Consider the following 24,945-nt stretch of genomic DNA (forward strand, 5'->3'; position numbering starts at 1 on the left):
AATGATGAAGTCTACTTGCAGCTCCATCCTGAGGACAGCTCTGAAGAATTAGTCCGATTTAACTGCAAGATGCTGCTATGGAGGGCAACAGATTTTAACCTTTGAAAAATTCTGAAAAAAAATCAGTTATTGAAACTTTCTTTGGCTGACTAAATACCTCATTAGGAATTTGCATACAGTATATGTGTTTTTTTGCATTTCAATATGTATTTGTGACTTCTGAGTGCTTGGCCCCTTTAATTGCTGCTTGAAGCAGTATTTTCCTGTGATATTCATGAGAAGTAAGACAGAATTTTTTTGGCTTCAAAGTCAAAGACAGCAGAATCATATTATTCTTTCTTTACTGTTCTTTTTTTGTCTTCTTGTTTGTCTGGGTTCCAAAACCTTGTAGCAGCCTCTGCTAACATACAGTTGGAAATAGGAATAAACATGGGAGAAGGGATAGTCTGACAATATTGTGTTACTTTTTGAGAGCTGGAGCTTGTTTAGACCTCGCCCAATATGGGCATTAAGGCGTGCACAGTACTCATGTGCTGAAGACGGTGGGAGATGGATGTATATGACTCAGATACAGTAATATTGTTATTGCGGAGATTTCTCTTGGTGTTTTTAAATATGGCTGAGTGTGTACTTTGCTCTAAAATGTTCCTGATTGGCCCCTGGCCTCGGTAGAGTCTGTTTAGGGGCTTTTTGTGCTTGTTGTTGACCACCTCCTCCTCCTGCCCATAGAGTCAGAGGGTGGTGCCAGAGAGGGCGTGGCCCAGGCCCTCAACAGTGAGTACTAAAGCCGCCTGTCCGTCCAGCCCTCCCTCACTTCCTGTTTCCTTTCTGATATGACTGTGTCTGTACTCCCAATGCCGGATTACCATTGGATACTGATCCTGAAAAATGAAGTCATTGCAAATATTCAGTTTCTAGAATTACAAACCACACAGGTTGTTTCTCTTTCACAGATACAGTGAAACCCGCTTGTCAGCATATCGGAATAACCCGTATTAACTCTTGTGTATAAGATCAAGCACAGTTCATTGCTACTGTGTTGATAAACCTTACCTGTAAATTATGATTACATTTTTTTGTACACAGGTTTGCTCTTTCTGTTAAAGCGCTCTACTTCTCTGAGTATGCGGCTTTGAAGAATAAAAATGTCTGTGATGGATTCTGTTCTTAGAAGCAAATTGCGCTGTGTTATTACAGCCATTGAAAATTCTGAAATTAACCATTTGTAGTTTTTCTGAAAGAAACTGAGTGTGAATTATAGTGAAGGTTGATGCTATGTCACTGTGACACCTAGTTGTAATTTGCAGGTGGGGTAAAACCATTACATGACTTGGTACATGATTCTGGGAATATTATGGAGTGGTTAAATTTAAAATTTTGGTGGTTAAAGTGGTTAAAGATGAATACCATCATAAAAGGGCTAAGGAGACCCCAGGCTATAAGCTATGTTCATTAGCAGGATACAGACTTCAGACAGTTGTGCATTCTCTGTTTTTCTATTTCATTGTAGGCAGTTTCCGATATGCCTGTGATATCTGTGGAAAGAAGTACAAGTACTACAGCTGCTTTCAGGAGCATCGGGATCTGCACGCTGTTGATGGTACCCACCCACTCCTTTCTATAGCTCAATAATCCACATGGGTTTCTACAGACAACTTTCGATTGGCTTCCTCTTTCACTGGAAAAAGTCTAAAACCCTGAGTTCTTACCTGGTCTCTACCCCTGACTTCCTGTCTCTTTCTCTGACCTATTCCTGTATATATCCCTATTCTCCTGTTTCCCTAGCCTCTTTCTATCTGTCTTACTGTCTACTTACTGCGTCCCTCTCCTCATCCTGTCTCAACCTCTTCCTGTCTGTCTCCTGGGCCACTTCCTGTCTGTTTCCTTGATCTCTTTCTATTTAAATTCCCTCCCAGACCCCTATGACCAGGTTGTCATACCAGTGGATGACCAGAAAGATGAAGAGCAGTGAGCCTCAGTGGACCAGAGGCCTGTCTACTACCAAGAATATGGGGAACGAGTGTGAACTTAGTGAAGGAGTTTTACAGCTGTTCATAGGATTTATAAACACTGGCTTGCCAGGATGTGATTTTTGTTCTCCGGTGTCAGTGCTGGAAATGGAGTCCATGCATTGTGATTTTGTACTGAAATTTAAGGACGTTATCTTTGGGATTACATCACACAAACACAGCCAACAGTGTCTGTGAAAGACATTCACAAACGGACTCTCTTAGACGTGTATAGCCCTTAAGGAATTTCCTGATATCCAGTATACCAGTTTCCTGAATTTTGGACTCCATTTGTAGTTCCTCCAGTATTTACTCAGTCTGTGGAGCCTTAATTCTTGTTTCTTGTTTCTCAGTCCTGGTGCTTTCTAGGTGCCTTTGTTAGGAGTGTTATTATACAGTCAAATGAAGAGTTTCCTTTCAAAGACCGGTGTGGTTGAAGTGTTGCCACACAATGGAAGCATCACGTGTGGGTTCTGTATCTCCTTGTGGTTTACTCTAGTTCTGCCTTGCTCCTGTGGTTACCAGCATGTTGGGTTTGTGTGCACCTCGATTTGTTAAGAGGCTGTAAAACACAGTGCAGACATCTGAACTCCTTGTCCAGGGAAGGTTATTAATGGTGTAATTACAGATACAGACAATATTGAAAATGCCTGCATGTTCCCATAATGTAAAATGATCGCCATCCCCGGGCCGGCTCGTATTCCTCACGACCCCTGGAAGGTCCCCTGTGGGTTTCCTTGGGAATATTCCAGCAGGGAATTTCCGGCCGGCTGTTTTAACACACATGCGAATCAAACTGGGGAAAAAAATAAGTCGGAAAGCTTTATTTAGATTGGTGCAGATGGTTAATCGTTTCTGCTGATCGGTTGGGTTTTTTGTTAATGGGGTTTCTGGATATAATATAAACCTAAACCTGGCGAGTATAGTTCTGCAGGTGCATGGTGTCTTGGCTATAGCTGTGAACCTGACACACAGGCTGCATAGAATTAAACGGTTATTGTGTAATGCAACATCGAGCAGGCATTGCTGATTCTCATTATTCCAGTCTCTTAATTTGTTGTTTAGTTTAAATGATAATGTAACCTCTATTGCAATGAAATGATGGCGTGTTTATGTAAAGTATGCTTTGTAGTTCAATCTGAAAAACAATTGAAATACATTCATAGGTAATTTTTTTCCCCCAGAAAGCCTGTCGTTATGAACTGCTTTGTCTCTCCACAGAAACTGGGAGCTATGTGTGCGAGTACTGTGGGAAGCAGTACAAATACTTCAACCCCTACCAGGAGCATGTGGCCCTTCACACCCCCATAAGTAGGTGTCCAAGCTGAGGCATCTGTCGCTACGTTTTGATTTTAGCAACAGACCTGGATTATGTAAATGAATTGAAGTATAATGTTTTGAGAATGTAAATTGAGTGAATCTGTTTTTTTTTTTTTTGTGCAGATCGTTCGCTCCGTGACATGCAGTCTCCTCGTTCACAACAACGTAGCGCGGACGTCAGTAAACATGTAACCCCCAAATCAGGGCACCCAAAATCAGGACACAACCAAACAGGTAAAAGCACCATGATACCACAGTTTGACTGACACCGCAGTTAGATTAGTGCTTGTGTGCAGTCAGTGTTAGCACAGTTAGATTTGTGCCTGTGTGCATTAACATTAGCACAATTAAGTTAGTGCCTGTGTGCTAGGGACCAGCACAGTTAGATTAGTGCCTGTAAGTGAACTATGCAAAATTTATTTAGTTTTGTGTAGAAAATCTCTTCAACACTCATCTGAAATAGATGGACAATTTTTTTTAATAAAAAAGAAAACAAAGTGACATTAAATCTGTCAAAGATACAACAGTTCATGCCCACAAGTGTTAGTTTCCATGCAGTAACTCATACAAAATAGCTGTGCCATCAATTTATTTGTCTCTTTCTTTTTGGGATATTTGTTCTCTTTCTATCACATACTGTTTTTTTATCTCTCTTCTCCCCCCTCTCTTCCTCTGCCTGAGTGTCTTTTTAAATATGGGCTGAAGTGCTTGTCATTACAGTCTATTTAAAGTTTGTCTCTGTCTTATAAATAGGTCAGAGGAAGTGTAGGGACATGAGGCAGCTGTATAGTGTTTAAATTCACTCAGATTGAACATTATCAACACTGAGTGTGAGTGTGATGAAGAGACATTCAGCAGAAAGGGGTAGTACCGTTAGTTATTTTCAAAGCAAGTTAACCAGAGAGGGTCAGTTGTAGCCAAGCAGCCAAAAATAGGCATCGTTTTTGAAGCTCACTTCCTGGTCTTGCTGAAGGGCGTTGCTCACTAGCACCAGTGCGGTTGGCTCCAGTAGAGGTCTTTTTGCTACCCGTTTCAGTGTAAGTCAATGGTACCAATACGGTCAAAATAGGAAGTCAATCATTTTTACCACAAGAACATGTTTTTTCTTTGTCTAATGTCTCCCATATTTGTCTAATGTCTCACCATTTGTTAAGCTATTGTGTCATTTGGACAATATTTTTATATTTTATGGATGAATCGGGGACAGTTTGTGTCACTGCTGAGTCACTACACGTCACTCTGTGGGGGTCCTGTATCTTAAATGCTTAATGGGTGACACAGACCCAGCCCTACTGCGCAGTCTCTGGCTCCAATTTGTACATCATGGCAGCACGACAACTGCTCTTTCCTGGTTTCAATACGCGGTTTCAGTAATTATCACAGGCCCATGGAAAGTCAATGGGTGATGTCACAGTCACTTTGCCCATATTTGTTTTACAGTCTATGACTGCAGCATGCTTAGCTGGAGTTTAAATCCCAAGCTGGAGTTTAAATCCCCAGAACTGCATTACAAATGGAATGGCTAATCCTTATTTCACAAATTTGCTCTAGGGTTTAAACCTGAGTATTAAACTCTGGGTAAGCAGGCTGCAGCCGACCCAGGCAATCTTGGCCCCCATCTTTTTTTGATGTTGTATAAATAGTAAATGAGTGGCACATAAGCTTTCTCTACCCACAGACTCCCCTGGACCTCTGTTAACAAAACCATGTCACAGAACTCTTTTTAAGCTGGTTGTTGTTAGCTTAGATTATATTACAATATTATCATAATGTTTCACAGTAAAATTGGCAAGATAATACTGGTAGCTTAGATCATATCTATATTATTGTCATCCCATCTAAAGGTAAAAATGAGACAGCTGATGTAACTGAATCCCAAAAGGCTCTTGCTCTTGGTGCCAGTTCATCCTCCTTACAGCTAATTGGCTAAGAATTAATGGTAGCTGGAGTCACACTCTTACTGATGAGTAACTTAAGCTGCTTGGATAGCGTCAAAACGCTCAACATGGTGGAAACAGTTGTGCACTACGCTAAGCCTGGCGTGGCGCACAACTCAGAATTGACGCCGAATCGCGATCCTCAAAGTTCAAAACGTTTGAACTTTGACCTTGTTTGAACCTGAGCTTTCATAGCATGTCCAATTTACATTTACAGCTTTGTGTGATGCAGGCAGATGTAATCATGGAAGTACATTTTGGGGAAAACCCAGGATATTCAGTTTCATGAAGCGAGTTTACAATCTAGCCTAACCAACTACTATCACCACTTGTTACAGTTTTCTGAACCTACTGCCTTCCTGGATGGATGACGTCAAGTTTCAACAACTGGCGGCACTCTACTTTGCTTGTGCAGTCACCACTTTACTCGTTGAACTCGTTTTTTTTGCGTTGAACGCAGCATTTTATTTTTGTCATGTGAAAGCAGTTTTAGTGTGGCATAGGCACAACAGCAGTACAAAAATGCTCCAGTTCAGCATCGGCGATACAGGAAGTTACCACTGATAGCCAGGATGTTAAATTCAGAAACATTCACTCTTGATCCTGTAATTTTATCTAATCTGAATGGTTTTTCAGAAAGTCTGACTAATGGCACTTGTTCTTTGCACAAGTTTTAGTTTCAATTAGGGATGCATGATACTGTCGGAGTCATATCAGAATTGGGCGATGACAGCGAAAAACGAACTTCACTTATCAATATGAGGAGTGCCAGTGAGCTGCACATGCCTCAGCAGCTACATAGACCCATGGGTTCAGCTTAACGATAAAGTAAACTTAACTTCAAACTAGTTGAAGTTGACGTCTGCGCTCTCTACTTCTTCCGTGGATGTGGAAACTTGGTTCCAGTTTGCATGTGTGCCATAGATGGGCAGTAGGGCCAGTCAGTTTTCAGTTATTACTATCGGCCCCAGAATGTCCATGCTGTGCACCCTGGGTTTCCGTACACACAACTGGACTTTGTATGATGTCCATTCATACCTATTTCATGTTGTTATAATTTGCCCTGCATGCTGTAACGCAATCGGTAGTGCGCACTTTCACAGTCCTCTGTGTTCTGACTCAGAGGGTGCTTTCTGTCGGAAGATGGAGGGGAAAATTCAGACTTCTGTGGGGGAGACTAACAGCTCACAGAACACTAGCGGTGAGCCTTTTTGCTCTTTTTTTTTTTTTCCTCAGAGGTCATTATGGTTGGAATTTTGTTTTTGGTAATGTTAAGTTTCTGTGTTTGTTTTTGGGCTGCTGTTTTATTTACATGTACTATCCGTCTGAAAACCCCACAGGGTGTATTTTAAGAACACCGCCCGTAATTCATGTAATAGATGTGCCCACACAAGTGGAAATCCTACCAGAGTGCTCTGCTGCTTCCCATCCATTAAGTGAGAAAGGCTATCTAGAGAAGAGAAAGCGTTGCACTGATGAATAAGTGAAAGAGAGGAATGAGAAAAGAGTTAGGGGGTAAATGGAGAGACAGGAAGGTGAAGGGTGAAAGATTGAGGGCTCATGAACTCTTGGTCCCTGCAGCTGTTGTTCCCTTCTGTAATCACAGCGTCTTTTTTTCTCAGGGACTAAAAAACCCATGGTGCCTGGTTCATTTCCTGTGGTGCAGAGTAAGTTGACCTTCTTTCTATCATCTGTATCACAAATTTAGTTTTTTATTTTTGCTTGGTTTTCTTGTCTTCAGAGCTGTGAGTAGATCCACATATTTATTTAGCATTTTGATTGGCTTACATAAAGGGCACGCGGATTAGAACGAGCCATCAAGAGGAATTGACCTTCCTTGAATCAGCATAGCAACATACCAGGAATAACAAGCCCATTGCCTGTTCCACAAAAATGTATAATAATAACAATTCTTTACTTTTATATATCGCTTTTCTCACAGTCAATGTGCTTTACAGTCATAAGGTGGAAACTCACCTCAGCCACCACCAATATGTGGCACCCACCTGGGTGATGCACGGCAGCCATTTTGTGCCAGCATTCTAACGACACATCAGTTGAGGTGGAGAGGGAGAACAATTTTTAACCAATTAAACTGGGGGATGATTAGGTGGCAAGTTGAGCCAGGGTTCCTGCGGGATCTTAAAAAGTCTTAAATTTAATCACCAGAATTTTAGGCCTTAAAAAGTCTTAAAAGGTCTTAAATATGATTTTGATAGGGTCTTAAAAATTTATTGGATAAGGAAGTCACTTCTATGTTGCGATGACTATTCTGTATCACGTTTAAATGAGTTTGGGGGAAATGTCCAGGCTGCAATGTAGGAGAAACCTGCAGGAACCCTGGTGCCAAACTTTGCTCCTGCTATTACTCAGCAAGTAATTGACCAGTTTGTTACACAGTCGACTCCCCTTGCCCGGTTTATTGGGTCTAAATTTGTCGCTGATTTTCGGAGTGAGAAGAATGGCTGTCGGCTGCAGGGTAGGTACCCCTGATGGAGCGAGTAACTGAACGGAACCTGCCCCCTCTGCGTTTCAGAGCCCTACACCTGCGGAGCGTGCGGGATCCAGTTTCAGTTCTACAACAACCTGCTGGAGCACATGCAGTCGCACGCGGGTGAGTGCCGGGCGGCGGCGGCGCGCCCGCGCGGTTACAGGCGTAGCTACCGCGCCGCGCCACGGACGGATACGGGCGGCCAAATCCCGGACGGCAGTCAAAACTCTGCGTAACACCAAAGTACACCAGCGCAGGGCTGACTCAAGGAGAAAGCTCATGTCGTAACTAAATGATCCTTACCGTAAAAAGTCCCGTCTTTGAAGGGTACGGCTGGTTATATCTTTTTTTTTAGTATGCCTAAAGAAATGCAAGGGGTAATACCTGAGCAGAATGCTAATCAGCCTCAGTTGTGTGGGCCTAACATTATACGTGGAGCTGCTGTCCATAATCCTGCAGCCCTGACAGGTAATTGGAATAGCTGACTGCACTAAAGGGGTGATAAAATGTGCTAGTCTGCAGCTTTCTTTTACACAGCGAAGCCAGGCGAAGCCCCGCCTGGAATAGCTTTCCTCACACCGGCTACATGCTGCTTCTTTACGCAACGCAGGCTGTTTTCTGACACAGTTTTTTTTTTTGTTTTTTTGTGTGTCCACAGCTGACAACGAAAACCACATCAACGTGGATCCCACCAAAATATCGGCCACCCCTACCTCAACTCCCACCCCTACGGCTACTCCAGCTCCAGCCCCTGCCCCTGCCCCTGCTCCCGCTCCCGCTCCCGCTGCCACCCAGGCCCCCGCTATCACCCCCACCATCACCCCCACCCCTGCTCCCACCGCCCCTGCCCAGAGGAATCACGCTACTAACCGTGAGTATCCACCCTGTTAATATCTTTTCACGGATACCTGGGCTTAAGGCTAGATCTGCTGGAGATTTTAGCACACGTAAAATGACTGTCCTAAATATGTGAAAATGGTAGAAATAATCGTTTTGCTGGAGCTAACACCATTTCCGCTCGCTAAAACCTGTAGTGTATCTGGCCTTATTATTCACTGTCACATTTCGTTACCTACCCCATTCATCTTTCAACACATGCCACATGATGTAGTCAGCTTTCATTTTACATACCACGCTATAAAAATGCAGTATGGTATGTAAATTGTAAGCTGATTACATTTTTAAGAATTTTAAGATTCTGAGTTTAAAAGATGTTATACCGATGGACTGATCCCCTGCGCCATGTTTTTTCAGGGATTGTGTTGAGGGTTTTTTCTGTGACATGTACACTAACCCCCCTGACTAAGTTTTTTGAGTATGGTGTGCGTTTCTCTTCCCCCCCTTATCGATACAGTCAGCAGTATCCTCCCAGAGAAGGATCGGCAGCAAGTGGCGGATCGGTTGCTAAGGGTGATGTGCGCGGACCTGGGGGCGCTGAACGTCCTGAACGGGAAGGAATTCCTGAAGCTGGCGCAGACCCTGGTGGACACGGGGGCGCGGCACGGGGCCTACTCCCTGCGGGACGCCCTGGGGGACGTGGGCCAGCTGGCCCTCCGGCAGCTGCCGCGCATGTACAACCAGGTGAAGGTGAAGGTGACCTGCGCCCTGGGCTCCAGCTCCTCGCTGGGCATCGCCGTCACCTGCCACGCCCACTCGCTGGGCCCGGACACCTGCCACGTGCTGACGGCCTACCAGGCGGAGGGCCCCCGCGTCAGGCGCTACGTCCTGGGGGTGAAGGAGGCCGACCCGAGGGAGGCGGGCGAGCACGTGCACCAGTGGGTCCAGAACGTCCTGTCCGAGTTCGTCATGTCCGAGATCCGCACCGTCTACGTGACGGAGCCCCGGGCGTCGGGCGGGCCCTTCTGCGGGCGGGCGGGGGCCTGCCTGCGCTGCGCCGGCTGCTCGCTGGGCGCCGTGGTGCAGGCCGTGCTGGGGAGGCGGAGCCTGCAGGCGCGGGGGCTGCAGGAGCTGGGCGAGCTGATGGCCGCCTGCCGGGACCTGGCGGCGGTGGCCGGGCTGACGCGGGACGGGGCGGAGGAGCCCGTCGCGCCCCCGCCCTGCTGGGACGAGGGCGCCGAGACGCTGCTGCTGGTGCACGAGCGGATGGAGCAGGTTTGCGAGGCGCTGGGGCGGGGCAAGCGGGCGGCGCCCCTGCTGCAGGGGCTCAACAAGCCCCTGCTGGGCACCCTGGCCTCCCTGCTGGCCCCGCTGCGGCAGGCCGTCCTGGAGCTGAGCAGCGAGCGCCGGCCCACCCTCCCGCTGGTGCTGCCCGCCTACCTGCGGCTGGAGAAGCTCTACACCTCCAAGGCCGGGGAGGCGGGGGCCGGGGGCCGGCTCTGCCACTACTTCCTGGAGGCGCTGAAGGAGAACCTGAGGGTGGAGCGCCCCCACCAGGTGGCCATGGTCCTGGACCCCCAGCTGAAGCTGCGGCCCGCGCCCGCCCACCAGCACGACGAGCTCGTCGCCAAGGTGTGCGAGGCGGCGGGCGAGATGAGGGAGGCGGGCGGCGGCGGGAGCGGGGGCGGAGGCGGAGGTGGGGCGGCGGGCAGGGCCGGGGAAGACGGGGCCGGGGCCGGCGAGGGTCCCGCGGTGAGGAAGAGGGCGCGGCTGGAGGGCGGGGCCGGCGCGTGGGCGCCCGGGGCGGACGAGCCCAAGGTGAGGAAGGAGCTCTTCCAGTACCTGGCCGAGCCCACCTTCCACACGGCGCCCGACCTCCTCCAGTACTGGAGCTCGGTGACGGAGAAGTTCCCCAAGCTGGCCCGCCTGGCGCTGTGGCTGCTGGCGGTGCCCGCCGTGGGCACGCGGAGCGAGTGCGTGGCCGTCTGCCAGCAGACCCTCGCCATGAAGCACAGGCGGCAGGTCAGGCCGGAGGAGGCCAACAAGCTCATCTTCCTCAAATCGAACATGGCCTGAACGCGCCGGGCAGACAGACCTCCCGAACGAAACCTGCTGAACCTAAACGCTGCCCCTCCTCACACGGCGGGGAATGAGGGTGTAGACACACAGAGGCCGTCCGCTCCTCAATAACTTCTTTTTGTTCGTTTTCTTGCTTAGAGAACCGTCTTGTATCGTAGGCCGAGCTGTCTAAAGCGGAGGTTGCCATCTCTTTGGCATCTCTTCAGCTTTTCGACTCCAGTCGTCTTCAGGCCGGAGGTAGAGCTCGAAGTTACGCGTGCGCTCCGGACGCGAACACACGCCTTGACGTTTTTAACCTCGGCCTTCTCTTTCCCTCTGTGTCCGTTGCTATTGGAAATTCGATCTGTGGATCGAGTGGAGGTGGTTCCCCCGCTGTGACCTACATTCAGCTCGTCAGTCGGAGTTCCTCTACAGTCTGACTGTATTATTTTTCCACACTGAAAGACTTAAAGTCCCCTAGACTGCATTCTATTCAGGCTGATGGTGAGTTCTGGGGCGAGCAAGTTGACTGGTCGCTAGGTGGTTCAACCTGTGGTTCGGAAGCTGGATCGCGACCACGTTAGTTTTACTCAGTGAAGCATTATTTACTTCTCACAGTTTGCTTTTGTTATTGTAACCACAACTCTTTTCTACAACCGCACAAATGAGTTGTTGCACGCATTCATTTATTTATATTTATATTTCTTATTTTGGGGAAGAAGTAACCTTTTCCTGACAGTCTTCCTTGATAACCTCTCTCATTTTCCTACTTTAAAACTTAACTGTAATACACAACTGACCATCATTAGGGTGCAGACTTTACTTACACTCAGTAATATGCCAAAGAAAAACATGGCTGCTCAAATTCAATATTAGGAAATGCAGGATTCTGTTTGAGACGGGACTCCAGTCTCTGGCTCATTTTGCGCAACTCCTCAGTCTGTGGTGTTGGCTACACCACCAGCATTGCGGTTCCTCTGTTTCCCAAACTCTCAGTCTCTACAGTATGTCCCATTGCTCTCTGAGGAACAGCCAGTGGCTGAACAGCTTACTTGGGGGTGGGGGCGGATTTTAATAGCTTGCATAACGATCAAGATATGAGACTTCTAATATGTCCGTGTGACACACTTTGTGTTAATACCAATTGCAGAGTTCGTACTGGCTTCAAACTTTGGACGTGCATGCTGGGATAGGTGCCGGGGGACAGCGGGAAAAGCCAGCGGAACGCATTTCGAGGTGTTCAGGGTTTGACCAGGTGACATCGCGTTCGGCGGAAAGACTTTAACACGTCCGCGAATTACGTTTTTGGCGACTTTCTCGGGCAGAAATGTGTAGGCGGTAGGACGTGTTTGAATACGCTGAACTATCTGCTGAGAGGATGAGATAACGTGTTGTTATGTAACCAATTTCATATTAGATATGAATTAGCTGCTGATAATTGTTGTGTACAAACATTTCTAGAAAAGTCTGTTGTTTTGATGATTATGGTTACTAGCATTAATATTGTCCCTATTCGTAAAAAATAAACGATAGTAATAATATTGTCATTGTATGGTAACTACAGGTTAATGGCATTCATATGGGGCAATATTAACAGGTTACTAGAAATAATAAAGGGATTTTTATGACCAAATATAATTTCATCATGGACTGTTAAGTACTATTGTTGGACTGAATTGTTTGCGTATACACTCCGTTCATTGCCTAGTGTTTGTGTCATGATTATTTACTCAGATGTAGACCATTACCTTTTATTGTGTAAAGCTCAGGAGATCACTCATTTTAAAGCCACGTAAAGAGTAGTATGTGTCTTCCTCAACTTGTCTTTGGAAATTTGACACTAAAGGGATTTTGAAGGTGACGTCACATTATTGTACAAGTAACACGCTGTCAGCTTTCTGGGGTGCTTTTTTAAATCAAAAACTAGAAAATAGACGAGCTCTCAAATTGTTAGTGCTTGTATTGCCTGTTAAACACACTCTAAAATGAGTTATGCATGCAGTTTGTTACAAGACATTGATGATAAAAGATGAGAATTTAAAGTATGCTGATCTATACATACATAAACAGTAGCTACATATTTTAAACCTGGGACGTCGTCTTGAAGAACTGTATTTAAGTGTAGGGTTGTGGGGTGGGTGGGGTGTAGTGTACATAAGAAAAATCAACTGCTGTTGTTATCCACTTTAAAGAGCTACTGATTCCCTAGTCTGATAACACCGTACCTCTTTTTTAAAGCAACAAACATTTACAGCCTTTTTATAAGCAGACATGGCAGGTTTGTGCAATGCGCTCCCCTTAAAGGTGTCATATTGGGCCGGTTTGATTACTGTACGCTGCTTTTTAAGAGCCAGAGGAAGAATATTTTCTAAAGAGGTAAGCGAGTTTGTCTGAAGGTTTTTTGGACATATTAAGAGATTGTTTCTTTCCTGGCCCTTTGGAGTGGAATGCATTGTGCCATTATGGAAAAACTTAGATCATATTTAGATTTTAGCATATTTTAAAGTTTTTATCTCAAGATTTAATTTCTAAAAAGATATGGCTTAGTTAGAAAAATGCAAGTGAAATATATTAATATTTGTTTTGTCTGTTTTCTGGGACAAAGGAAAGCTCATTTGCAGAAATGTTTTGAATCAAAATATGAATATTCTGTTGCCATATCAGTATAGTCTACCAATATATATATATATATTCCCGTCACAAATGCATATATCTCAGTGTTGCTTTATTGTCAATGCTAAATTATTCATCATAAATTCTCCATGATTTCATGTTGGATTGGAGAATTCTACTTACTGTAAGCTATACCTGAATAGTGGTTTGATGCCTTCATCTTGTTATCTATTCAATTATAGGGCCTTTTCCCCACTGGTCATGGCTGATGTTTTTATTGTTCCTCATTAGTTCTTGTATCTAATGTCTTAATAGGCAATAGTCTTAATTTATACTTTATAGCTACACTATTTTTCTATTGCAGATGATGATAGCTTCGGTTTTCTTTTTTCCTGTCAAAATCACAGCGCTGTGCAAAGTTCTTGAAATATATTACCCACTGTAGTATGTGCTCTGTTAATAAAAACTAGCTCAAATGAATTCTTTGACTCTTATTTAGTCCCATGCAACTGTCTTGCTATCATTGGAGCCCAAACAATAATCCAGGAAAGGAGCTAACCACTTATTCGCCTGCTAGCATGAGAGCTGGCAGCAATACATACGTCGTCCATCGGTTATACCGTTAGTCGTCCATCAGGTGGTCTCTAACTATGGTTCTGCAGAGATGTAGGATACAGTATTTTAAAAAAATGTTTTTAAACCTTAACATTAGCAACCAGTTCAAACACAAGGGCCCACGTGAGTTGAGGTTTGTTGGCAGCTGCTTTTATTGATCAGATGTGCATTGTGTAACACTGAAAGCCAACGGACCCTGGCCTTCAGAACCAGAGTTGAAGCACTGAGTTAGTTACAGTTATTGGTGACAGTTTTACTTGCTAATATCAAAGTATCATAAATATCAAAAGGCATACTGTATTTCTAAAGAACTCTGATACTGGTTCCTGTGCCATTGAAATCTATAAACTAATGTGAGCGGTGAACAAGCGTAGAACGCATCGCGTGACTGGCACTCACGGGTATGGGAATATATGAAGGACATGTGACTTGGCATTATGGCCTAATTATGGTTATGCCCTCTTTGCTGTAATGTATATGCAATACTTAATTGGGACACTAGATGGAGTAATGCTAAAAGTATTAAGTGATGTGAATCCCTGTTGCTAACATGTAATGAAGGCCTTGGAAAAATAAAATACATGTGCAGTGATTCTGCATGCTGCTTTATTAGCTAGTATAAGTTTGAATTTTTTTTTTTGAATGAAAATCATTTGTGATTATGAATTAATCTACAATAGTTTTAGTTTGAAATCATTTGATGAATTATTGTAGTATATTCATTTAATGTGCTCTTATGCTTAAAGACTTAAAGAGACAGGGCAAGTTACAGCATGGGATTGGCATTCACAGTGTAATTGGATAAAAATATGGAAATAACTCATCAAGCAGCCCGTCTAGAATGGACACAGAAACCACGGCAAGGTAGAGGACTCACTCTAGTGAGTCCAAGCCAAAGCAGAACTAGGGAATACAAGATTACTAAACATAAATTCACTGTGGAAATGGATGAGAAAAAAGAATGGGAGAAAGGATTTCTGAAGAGCACTCCTCACCTTGTTAGTAACTGTGTTCAATGACTGCTGACAACACACGCATGCTTGACTGCGTGTGTATGTAGATGACCATAGGCCTACCTGCAATGCAGTGCGTGTCGTGTTAGCTCTGGGATGTGGTCATAGACATAATTCGGTATACGTCCCGTACATAGTGTATTAAAAACCATGAAGGGGAGCACAGAGGCGCGAAGGTTTACGAACTCAATCCACTACTGATGGGGCCTTCCCGTTTCAAAACCACTAGAGGGCTCAGTTGGACAACTGACTTTACCATAACGCAGCGACCACGGACCGCACATCAGCTGATTCAAGATGCCGGTTAAATTGTAAGTTGAATTCCTGTTTCAGTTTCTTAATGTACATTTGTTCAATTGTTTAGCATTTTGTAGATTACATTACATTACATTACAGGCATTTAGCAGACACTCTTATCCAGAGCGACTTACACAACTTTTTACATAGCACTTTACATTGTATCCATTTATACAGCTGGATATATACTGAAGCAATGCAGGTTAAGTACCTTGCTCAAGGGTACAACGGCAGTGTCCTTACCCGGGAATCGAACCTGCGATCTTTCGGTAACAAGCGCAGTTCCTTACCCACTGTGCCACTCTCAATTCATTAAGTATGAATTTGACGTTTTTATGCTAAATTTGAGTGTTTAGGCCTTTGGTCTGGTTGCACTACATATTTAGCCTAATTCGCATTAACCCACTTTAAATAGTCTATAAACGTTTATGGTATCAGACAGGCTAAAATTGTGTGTTGTAATTTTCAATCAATAATAATAATTCCATTTCAAATTTTGAGTGATAACTGTACAGTTTGAGGTTTTGTCATTTGTTTTTAGATGCGTAGTTTCTCTAACGTCTGTCCATGTGTTGTACCATTAACAGCACACATGATAGAGTTTAAACACAGCATGTGCTGTGCTGTTTCCCTTCTGAAAGTCCGGCCATCCAGGCTATAAGACGTATAGAGGAAGATATAGAGGAAGAGCAAGTTAAAGCATAACTCTCCCTGTGAAACTTCCAAACACATTTAAAAATACACTACATAGCCAAAAGTATGTACACCTGGCATCCAACATCTCGTCCAAAATTATGAGCATTAATATGGAGTTCCACCCTTTGCTAACAACCTCCACTCTGTGAAGGCTTTATACTGGATGTTGGAGCACTGTTGTATGGATTTACTTCCATTAATCCAGGAGAGACTTAATGAGGTTGGGCACTGATTGGGTGAATAGGCCTGGCTCGAGTTGGCTTTACAATTGATGCCAAACATGTTGGACGGGGTTGAGGTCAGGGCTCTGTGCAAGCCAGTCAAGTTCTTCCATATTGTTCTCAACAAAACCATTTTTATATGGACCTCACGGTGTGCCCAGGGCAATGTCATGCTGAAACAGGAACAAGGGCCTTCCCCAAACTGTTAGTAAAGCACAGAATCATCTAGAATGTGGTTGTATGCTGTAGCATTAAGATTAGCCTTCACTGGAACTGAGGGGCCTAGCCCAAAACATGAAAAACAGTCCCAGACCAAGGGGTGTGTCCAGAAACGTTTGGTCATATAGTGTAAGTATTGATGTACACCTTATAAATACATATTACTTTTCAGTGACAAAAAAAATTGACTCAAAATGGTATCAGTGGAATAAATCTCACAAATACCACAAATATGGTGATACAGATGAAATATCAAAATTCAGTGCAGGAACATCAGTAAATGTGTTCTGATGAAATCTGGCACAGTCTGTTCTGGAAGAAATTATGGGAGGGGGCTTCTTAACACATGTAATCTTGAAACTGAACATATATAAAATACACAAGGTACACTACATGGCCAAAGGTATGTGAACACCTGAATATCACATCCATATGTACTTGTTGAACATCTCATTCCAAAACCATGGGCATTAATATGGAGTTGGTCCCCCTTTGCTGCTATAACAGGCTCCACTCTGGGCAGTAGATTTTGTTACATGGCCGTGGGGATTTGCCACTATTCAACCAAAAAAGCATTAGTGAGGTTGGCCACTGATGTTGGACGATGTCACTGAAAAACCTGTTGCCTCCTGCCAAAAAACAGTTGCCTTTCACTTCCGGTTAGTTCCAGTCAATCCCTTATTGGACAATGCACATGATTTAAACTTCAGTACATTGTTTTACACATGCGTATATACAAGTTACTTGTACATTCGATCACTAAGCCTGTACGTAGCTGTATTAGCTATGCAGCTAGCTAACAAGGTCTCTGTAGATATAGCTAGCTGCTAAGTTAATTTGCGAGTGATAAAGACATGTTAAATTCAGCTCAATTTATATCGCAGAAATCTCGTACTTGTGTTACACCAGTTATAATTGGAGCGACATAGCTCAGGAGGTAAGAGCGGTTGTCTGGCAGTTCAGAGGGTTGCCAGTTTGATCCCCCGCCCTGGGTGTGTTAAAGTGTCCCTGAGCAAGACACCTAACCCCTAATTGCTCCCAACAAGCTGATTGGCAGCCTTTCACCGTTGGTGTGTGTGTGAATGAGAGGCATCAATTGTAAAGCGCTTTGGATAAAAGCGCTATATAAATGCAGTCCATTTACCATAATTGTGGTTTCAATTATTAGTATACACTGCAGTGTATTGCTGCACTGCCAGCTTCATATTTGCGCTAGGCCTGCCATGAAGACCTTTCTACAGTTCACTTTACCTGACTACTTAACTGACAGTGCTTTGCTTTAGATAACTACCATGCTTTCAGTGCTTTACTCAGCAGGCTAATAACAGTAAGGCTGTCCGAACCAGATCCTGCATGAATAACCACCTAGTTACATGTGACACCAGTTCTGGAACTGAAAGGAAGCAGAAGGAAGCAACCTTTCTTTCTGAGGGCAACAAGTTTTGCAGTGACAGCAATAAGGCCGCAGTTGGCATTCCAGTTCATCCCAAAGGTGTTCGATGGGGTTGAGGTCAGGGCCCTGTGTTGGCCAGTCAAGTTTTTCCACACCAAACTCGACAAACCACTTCTTTATTAACCTTGCTTTGTGCACTGGGGCAATGTTGAACAGGAAAGGACCTTCCCCAAACTGTTGCTACAAAGTTGGAAACACAATTCTCTGGAATGTCATTTAATTTACATTACATTTTACATTACATTTATTTAGCAGACGCTTTTATCCAAAGCAACGTACAAAAGTGCATATCATGGCCATTGGACAACTACAAAGCACAGGTTCAATAAGGTACAATACTCATTTTGTACAGCTATTTATAGCCAAGAACACATTATTCTGACCTAACTTATGCCAAGCCAAACTAGGGAGAAGAACAAGCTACAATATTAGGACAAGGACAAATACAAATTACAAAAAGTACTGGAATGTGGGTACATGTAACACAAGTGTCGTGAAAGGAGGGATTTAAAGTGAAATGATTCACAGAGTGGTAGCAGTTAGTCCAGGTAGAGTCTGAAGACATGCGTCTTCAGACCACGGCGGAAGATGGGTAATAAGGGAGAGGTTTGAAGAGGGACAGGGAGTTCGTTCTACCACTGGGGAGCTAGGGTGGAGAAGCTCTGTGATCCCTTTACTTGGATGGGAGGGGGTGCAAGGCACCCTGCTGCTGCAGAGCGGAGTGGTCGAGCAGGTGTATAGAATCGAATCATGTCCTGCAAATAGATGGGGGCTGTCCTATTGGCTGCAGTTTAGGCAACGGTCAGGATTTGAACCTGACCCTGGCAGCGACCTTCAGCAGAGGAGTGACGTGGGAGAATTTGGGAAGGTTGAAGATGAGTCAGGCAGCAGCATTTTGAATCATCTGTAGTGGCTGTATGGCACAAGCTGGCAAGCTTGCGAGGAGGGAGTTGCAGTAATCAAGGCGGAAGATCACCATAGCCTGGACAAGCCGCTGGGTGGAGTGCGTAGTCAGGTATGGTCGAATCCTCCTGTGTCAGAAGGAATCTGCTGGACCGTGATGTTGCCTTGATGTGCTCCTTGAAGTCCAGCTGGTCATCCAGGACCACCCCCAGGCTCTTTGCAGAGTAAGAGGCAGTCACTGTGGTGCCATCAACCGTTATTGAGAGCTCACGTAGTAGGGAGGTCTTGTATGGGAAGAACAACAGCTCAGCTTTGTTGAGATTGAGCTTCAGATTGTGGCTGGCTATCCAGTTTGAGATGTCAGCCAGGCAGGAAGATCATTTATCATCAACCTGGGAGGCAGAGGGGGGGAAATAGAAGAAGAGTAGAGTGTCGTCTGCATAACAATGATAGGAGAAGCCGTGCAAATTAATAACTGAACCAATATATTTGGTGTATATGGAGAACTGCAGAGGACCCAGTACAGATCCCTGTGGTACTCCTGTAACAAGGGGATGAGGAGCAGAGGCAGACCACATCCAGGTGACCTGGTAGGACCTATCTGCAAGATAGGAAGATAGGAAGCGAACCAAGACATTTAATAAGTGATATGTCAAATAATTCCTTTAGAAAAGGTAAGAATTTCCAGTAATGAAATTCTAAATTTGCTGGTGTTTAAAAGCCATTGTGGTCATAATTTCTGAAAATGTGGACACTTGGTCACTGAAACTAAAACATTTGTGGAATGATAAAAGCCCAAAACAAAAGCAAGCAAAGCAAATTGAAACCAATATTTTGTTAAAATGTTCAAGGGGAAAGAATAGGAAATAACTTAATCACGTTTTTTTAATCAACTTCTCTAATCAACAGACTGCAGCAAAAACATTAGCATAAACAGAAGGGCCCCAAGGTCCAGTTGGAGTTACCCTGCAATATTGTATGATATTTAGAAAAATGCAGGTCCAGATTTGATTAGCTGTGCACTTAAGTAACTCCTAAGATGGTGCTGTACAGTGAATTCAATTCTGGAACTGTTGTTTAAAAAAAATAACATTGGGAAATGATGTTACGGTCCCTTTATCGCCAGCCCTAAGAGCACAGTGTAGCTATTAAGAGTCCCCACGGCAACCAGGGAATATAAATGTGTGTGTGTATGCAGCTGTGTCAGCTGACTACAAAGAGCAGCCCTGCGGATTGTCCGGGTGCCATGGACCAGAGCCAATGAGAGGAAGCCACAGAACTCGGTGTTCCGCTTCTGTGTGGGAGAAATAAATATGCGTTTTGGGAGACGATATAATTTAACAGTTTGGAATTTATATTTCTGAGTGCACCCTGGAATTAGCTGCCCCTCGTTTTGCCCCAAATACTGCCCAGAATTGGTCAGAGATTTTCCGTTTTACCCCAAGAATGGTCTGGTAGCCATCAGAAGGAAGAATCATACTGTAAGCAGAGTTACATGAATCTCATTATAAAAATTAGAGGTTACATTACATTACATTACAGGTCTAAATAGGTTGGGATCCTCCAGATATTTCAGGCTGGTTTATTATGTATTTTTTTGAATGCCTGGAATTGCAAGCACAGAAATTTTTCTCCAGATTCAAAGGGCACTTACTGATGGGTTGCATATATCGTGCTTCTCAGCTCATGAACTCACACAGCTTCACAGTGAAGGGGAGAAATGCCCTTCACTTAGGGCTTTACGAACTACAGCCAATTACACAGCTGACCCAGGAAATCTTCCTGGTGTACCATATTCATTGGTCGTGAATAGGCACAGTCTGGAGCTGTCTCTTGACAACAAGCCTTCAACTGCTGAAAAGGATCAGACAGTTTGCATGTAAACCTAACAGTAACCTGACCACACCAACTCCACTCAGCAACCTGACCATATAAACTCCACACAGAAACCTGAGTAGAATTTGTGCTAACATGCTCACTCAACATGATGTGTTTGGATGTGAAATGCACATTTATCTAAGTAGGAGCACATTGTAGTATTGTGTTTGCAAGAGCAATCATGTTGTATTCACTTAACTTAAACCTTATGGGAAAAAGATTGAAGGACAGAAGTTTTTTGAAATATGAATGACTGCAGAGTAGGAAAATGGAAAACAAAATTCTGTGAAATTTCAGAACTATGGGGTTAATCAAAATGCACAGAAACCAAAAATCCATCTGTGCATTTTAAATAGGAAGAGAGGGAGAGAGCTGAGAGAAAAAATGAGAGAGTAAGAGAAAGGGTAAAGCAGAAAAACAGCGGGAGGAAAGAAGAGAGCTACAGAGAAACAAAAGAGAGACTGAGAAGGAGCACAAGGGAGAGCGAGAGAGAGAGAGAGAGAGAGCGCAAGAGAGAAAGTGCATGCACAGCCCATCTCCGGCAGAGGCTCTGCCTGCGCACACAGAGCTATGATGTCACGGTCGGGGGAGGGGCCCCAGCTTTGTGGTTTGTTTGCTCAGTACCTCACTTCCTCAGCTCCGGCAACTGCTTCACACTCGAGCGACCGGGATCGTGGCGCAGCGAGGCTGGGATTAGCACCAGCACATGGCTCTGTCCACTAATGGTGTGGACCAGGACCTGGCCAGCAAGAGGCTCCACTCCAGGTAGGAACCAGAGAGAGAGAGAGAGAATGGGGGAGTTTAGAGGGAGAGGGAGAGGAGAGGGGAAGAGGGGGGAGGGGAGTTAACGGTGGTCTGCCGGCTCTCCGGCTGCCCGAGGGAGGAGGCTGGGGAGGCAGCGGCGCCTTTGCAGGGCGACCCAGAGGCAGGGCTCCTCTGTGGCGGGAGAGGGAGCAGAGCGAGGCGTTTCGCAGCGGGGGAGGTGGCGGTAGACGGGACGGCAGGTCCGGGTGGGGGCCGCCGCGGGAGAGCGAGCTCAGGCGGGGCGCGTAGCTCAGCTCAGCGCAGCGCGTAGCGGGCCAGCTGGCTCTGCAGTTACGCGCGGCGGCGAAGCAGCAGCGGTTTGGCCGCCGTTATTCGTGTCTTTGCATACGTGTCAGACGGCCTTCACAGCAGAGCTTCCTCCAACCCCCCCTCCCTCCCGCTACACCCGCCGACTGCCGATAGCACAGGTGCTTCTGCTTAAACCCTTGAAGAGGATTTCACACGTGCACGATTCCAGATTTTGAATCGCCAACGTATGTGTGTGTACGTGTGTGTGTGGACACATATACGACTGTGTGTGTGCATGTGTGCGCGTGTGTACGTTGTGGTGAATCAGTGAGAGTCCAAACTGACCTCCGCAACAGCTGCGTACTGGGAACGCTTGTTCTTTGTTTGCTTTCTTTACACGTAAACAACCCACTACAGTTCAATAACACAAACCTTGAGAATATTTATTGCCTCCAGACAGTTAGAGCTGTTCTCTTACTAAAACACTTAACAGACACTTCTTAGACATTGCCCTTTACCCTTTCTCTTTCTCTCTCTGTCTCTCTCTCTCTCTCTAAAAGAGTAGGTGGGTGGTGTTTGTATTGGAGGAACGGAGAGGGTTTGTTTTATTCTGTCTTGAGTGCTTCTGTGTAAACGGCAAACAGGAAGGGAATAGAAAAGAGAGAGAGAGCTCTGAAATGCGAGTTGTTGACTCAAACATTGTCACAATCACCCCTCTGACACCGGCACTAGAGGGCACCGCAGATTTCTGACAGCAGGCAAAGAAAAAGCTCACATTCTGAGGACAATACATACACACGCACACACACATACACATGCACACGCACATACACGTACACACAAATACACATGCACACGCACACACACATACACACCCGCAGACACACACACACGCACATACACATACGCACATACACGCACACACACACACGCACATGCACACACACACACACAATACACAATACACACTTTTTCCCACATTTGCCCACACTTTCTGTTCCTCAGCCCATGTCGGTGTGAATTTGTCTCAGTTCTGCGGTATTTTCCCTCAGCTTTCCTCTCGCCATGTAGACAAAGCGTACTCCAGGCCCTTACTGCTTTCTTTGTTCAAGTGAATGTTGATCAGCCTCTTAAGCGAGTCTCTGCCCCAGCTCTCTCATTGGAGCTGGGATAAAATGGCGTGGCTTTGTGGCTAATATCAGAACATATTGGGCTCTATCTTACACCCGGCGCAAAGCGGCGCCAAGCGCAGCGCAGGTGTCTTTGCTAGTTTCAGACCGACGCAGTTGTCATTTTCCCGTCCAGCGCCCACGCTGTTTAAATAGCAAATGTACTTGCACCCAACTGAGCGCCCATGGTCTTGAAATGAGGTGTGGTCAGGCGCATTGTTGGCACATTGCTACCTTGAGGCAGCGAAAAGCGATTGCGTGATTGACCAACAAAAACCTGGTCTTGGTGCAGTATTTTACTGTTATTTTAAGGGCGCATTATTAAGATAGTAATATACGCCTACATAGGCGGGTGCACAACGCGCAATATTTTTTTAAAATACATGTCATAATGGCTAGGCATAATATTTCTCAGAATTAGCTAATTGCAGTAATGACGAATGAAATGAAATTGGCTAATTATTTGACCACTCTCACATACACACACACACACACACCTTGCTTACAAAAGGACTGCCGCAATGTCCAGAGTGAGAGACTGAGACATTGAGGTAACATGCGGAAGAGGTGTAGCTTTTTTTCCAGCTTTTCCAAGGGCCATCTGCTGGTTTCCCTGGCAACGAGCCTAGCATCCCTCTAAATTTAGCTTGGAATAACTGCCCAGTTTTAGGAGTCTAGAACCGGGGGATGGGTAGCATGGTTGGGTATCAACAGGAGGACAGGGTTTAAAGCAGTGGTTCCCTACCCTGTTCCTGGAGATCCACCTTCCACTCCAAACCTAACAATGCACACCTCATTCCACAGCGAGAGATCTCATTGTGCTGCTAAATTAGTCAAATCAGGTGTACCCAGTTAGGGGTGAAATAAAACAATAACTGGACGGTAGATCTCCAGGAACAGGATTGTGAAGCCTTGGTTTGAAGAGAGATGGAGAGAGACAGGATTAAGAGGCATTGGAGCACAGTGAAATGAAATGTATATTTCTAAAGCCATGCTGAAAATCTGCCATTGCAGTGGAAGGTGCTTTATATGTAGCTCCACCCCCACATTATTGCACAATGAGGGAGTTCATCAGGGACACCACCCCCCCAACTCCCTTTCACTTCCCAAGGCTACAGGCTTGCAATTACAGGGTTGATTGTCTCAGAAATGTACTGCTGCCAGCTGAGTATGGAGATCCAGAAGCTGGTAAATCTTCTATCACCAAAGTCTGGCCTCTGGGGAGGAGGAGGGGCAGTGTCTGGGGGCGGGTCTTGGAGCCAGAAAACACACTATGGGGGCGGGGCTCTGGTAGATGTAAACACAGCTGTAAGCATTTACATTCATCCCTGGTTTTAACTTTAATTTCACTTACCCAATAATTCAATCAGTCAGATTTTTTTTTGTTTGTGTAACAGATGGAATCACAAAAGACAAAAAAACTGAAAAAAACTAAACAGAAAGCCCCTGAGGCCTGTTGGGGTAAGAAATATGAGAATTTTAGAAAGGAATGAACAGCCTGTGTAGTGCTAGAGTAATTGCATTCATTGGCAGCATTCATTCATCACAGCAGTGGGGCGGTGGGGGGTATATCCGTATATATGCTGTTGCTCAACTTATAACTCCAGAGTGTTTCCCAATGCCAGCTGTTAATGTAATATACTGTATGTAATAATGACAATTGATCCTTTCCTGGATAACTTGGAAACATTCTGTAATTTCTACATGGTGAAACCAAAGTGTATAGAAATACCCTTTAATAAAAGATGAGAATATGCAAATATCTAAAATAAATGAGAAAAAACATATTTTTTTCCCATCTCTTTATGAAGCTCACTGTACATATTGTGCATACATACATACATGTATGCATACATACAATAAAAAACTGAGGATGATGAATACATCAGGGCTGATAAATCATACAAGGATATGTAGAACAAAAAATAGAGAGGTGAGTCACAGTTAAAAGCAAGCTCATGAAAGTGACTTTTTAAAAGATTGAAAAGATGACAAAGACTTGGCTGCTCTGATTTCCTCAGGTAGACTGTTCCAGAGCCTTTGAACTGAAACGGCTTCATATCCTTAAATTTTGGCTTCACCCTCCTCAGCTAGGAGTTTTTTTGTAAGATCTGAGCAGCCATTCAGTTGCGTATCAGACTGTTTAGTGGAGTAGAAGGCTGA

At 44.8% G+C, this 24,945-nt stretch overlaps 3 protein-coding genes across 4 annotated transcripts in view; all 3 read left to right on the top strand.

The window, feature by feature from the left end:
• LOC135265188 (zinc finger protein 618-like) overlaps positions 1-3,320 on the top strand; it is an 18,040-nt gene extending 14,720 nt beyond the window's left edge. For both annotated transcript variants that reach the window (XM_064354574.1, XM_064354575.1), the window contains exons 4-7: positions 730-774; positions 1,511-1,600; positions 1,917-1,995; positions 3,229-3,320. In XM_064354574.1, the coding sequence (XP_064210644.1) occupies positions 730-774; positions 1,511-1,600; positions 1,917-1,972 (191 nt within the window). In that variant the 3' untranslated portion in view covers positions 1,973-1,995; positions 3,229-3,320. The remainder of the gene's footprint in view (positions 1-729; positions 775-1,510; positions 1,601-1,916; positions 1,996-3,228) is intronic.
• On the top strand, positions 2,682-13,745 carry LOC135233677 (zinc finger protein 618-like). The gene is made up of 8 exons (XM_064297481.1): positions 2,682-2,729; positions 3,194-3,320; positions 3,453-3,563; positions 6,390-6,467; positions 6,889-6,933; positions 7,803-7,880; positions 8,416-8,628; positions 9,112-13,745. Exons 1-8 carry the CDS (start codon positions 2,682-2,684, stop codon positions 10,668-10,670), a joined length of 2,259 nt encoding a protein of 752 aa, XP_064153551.1. The 3' UTR covers positions 10,671-13,745.
• A 7,420-nt stretch (positions 13,746-21,165) lies between these two features.
• LOC135265189 (G-protein-signaling modulator 1-like) overlaps positions 21,166-24,945 on the top strand; it is a 41,527-nt gene continuing 37,747 nt past the window's right edge. The window contains exon 1 of the mRNA XM_064354578.1: positions 21,166-21,325. Within this exon, the coding sequence (XP_064210648.1) occupies positions 21,267-21,325 (59 nt within the window). The 5' untranslated portion in view covers positions 21,166-21,266. The remainder of the gene's footprint in view (positions 21,326-24,945) is intronic.

Source organism: Anguilla rostrata, chromosome 10 (genome assembly GCF_018555375.3).
Source record: "Anguilla rostrata isolate EN2019 chromosome 10, ASM1855537v3, whole genome shotgun sequence".
NCBI classification, from domain to species: domain Eukaryota; kingdom Metazoa; phylum Chordata; class Actinopteri; order Anguilliformes; family Anguillidae; genus Anguilla; species Anguilla rostrata.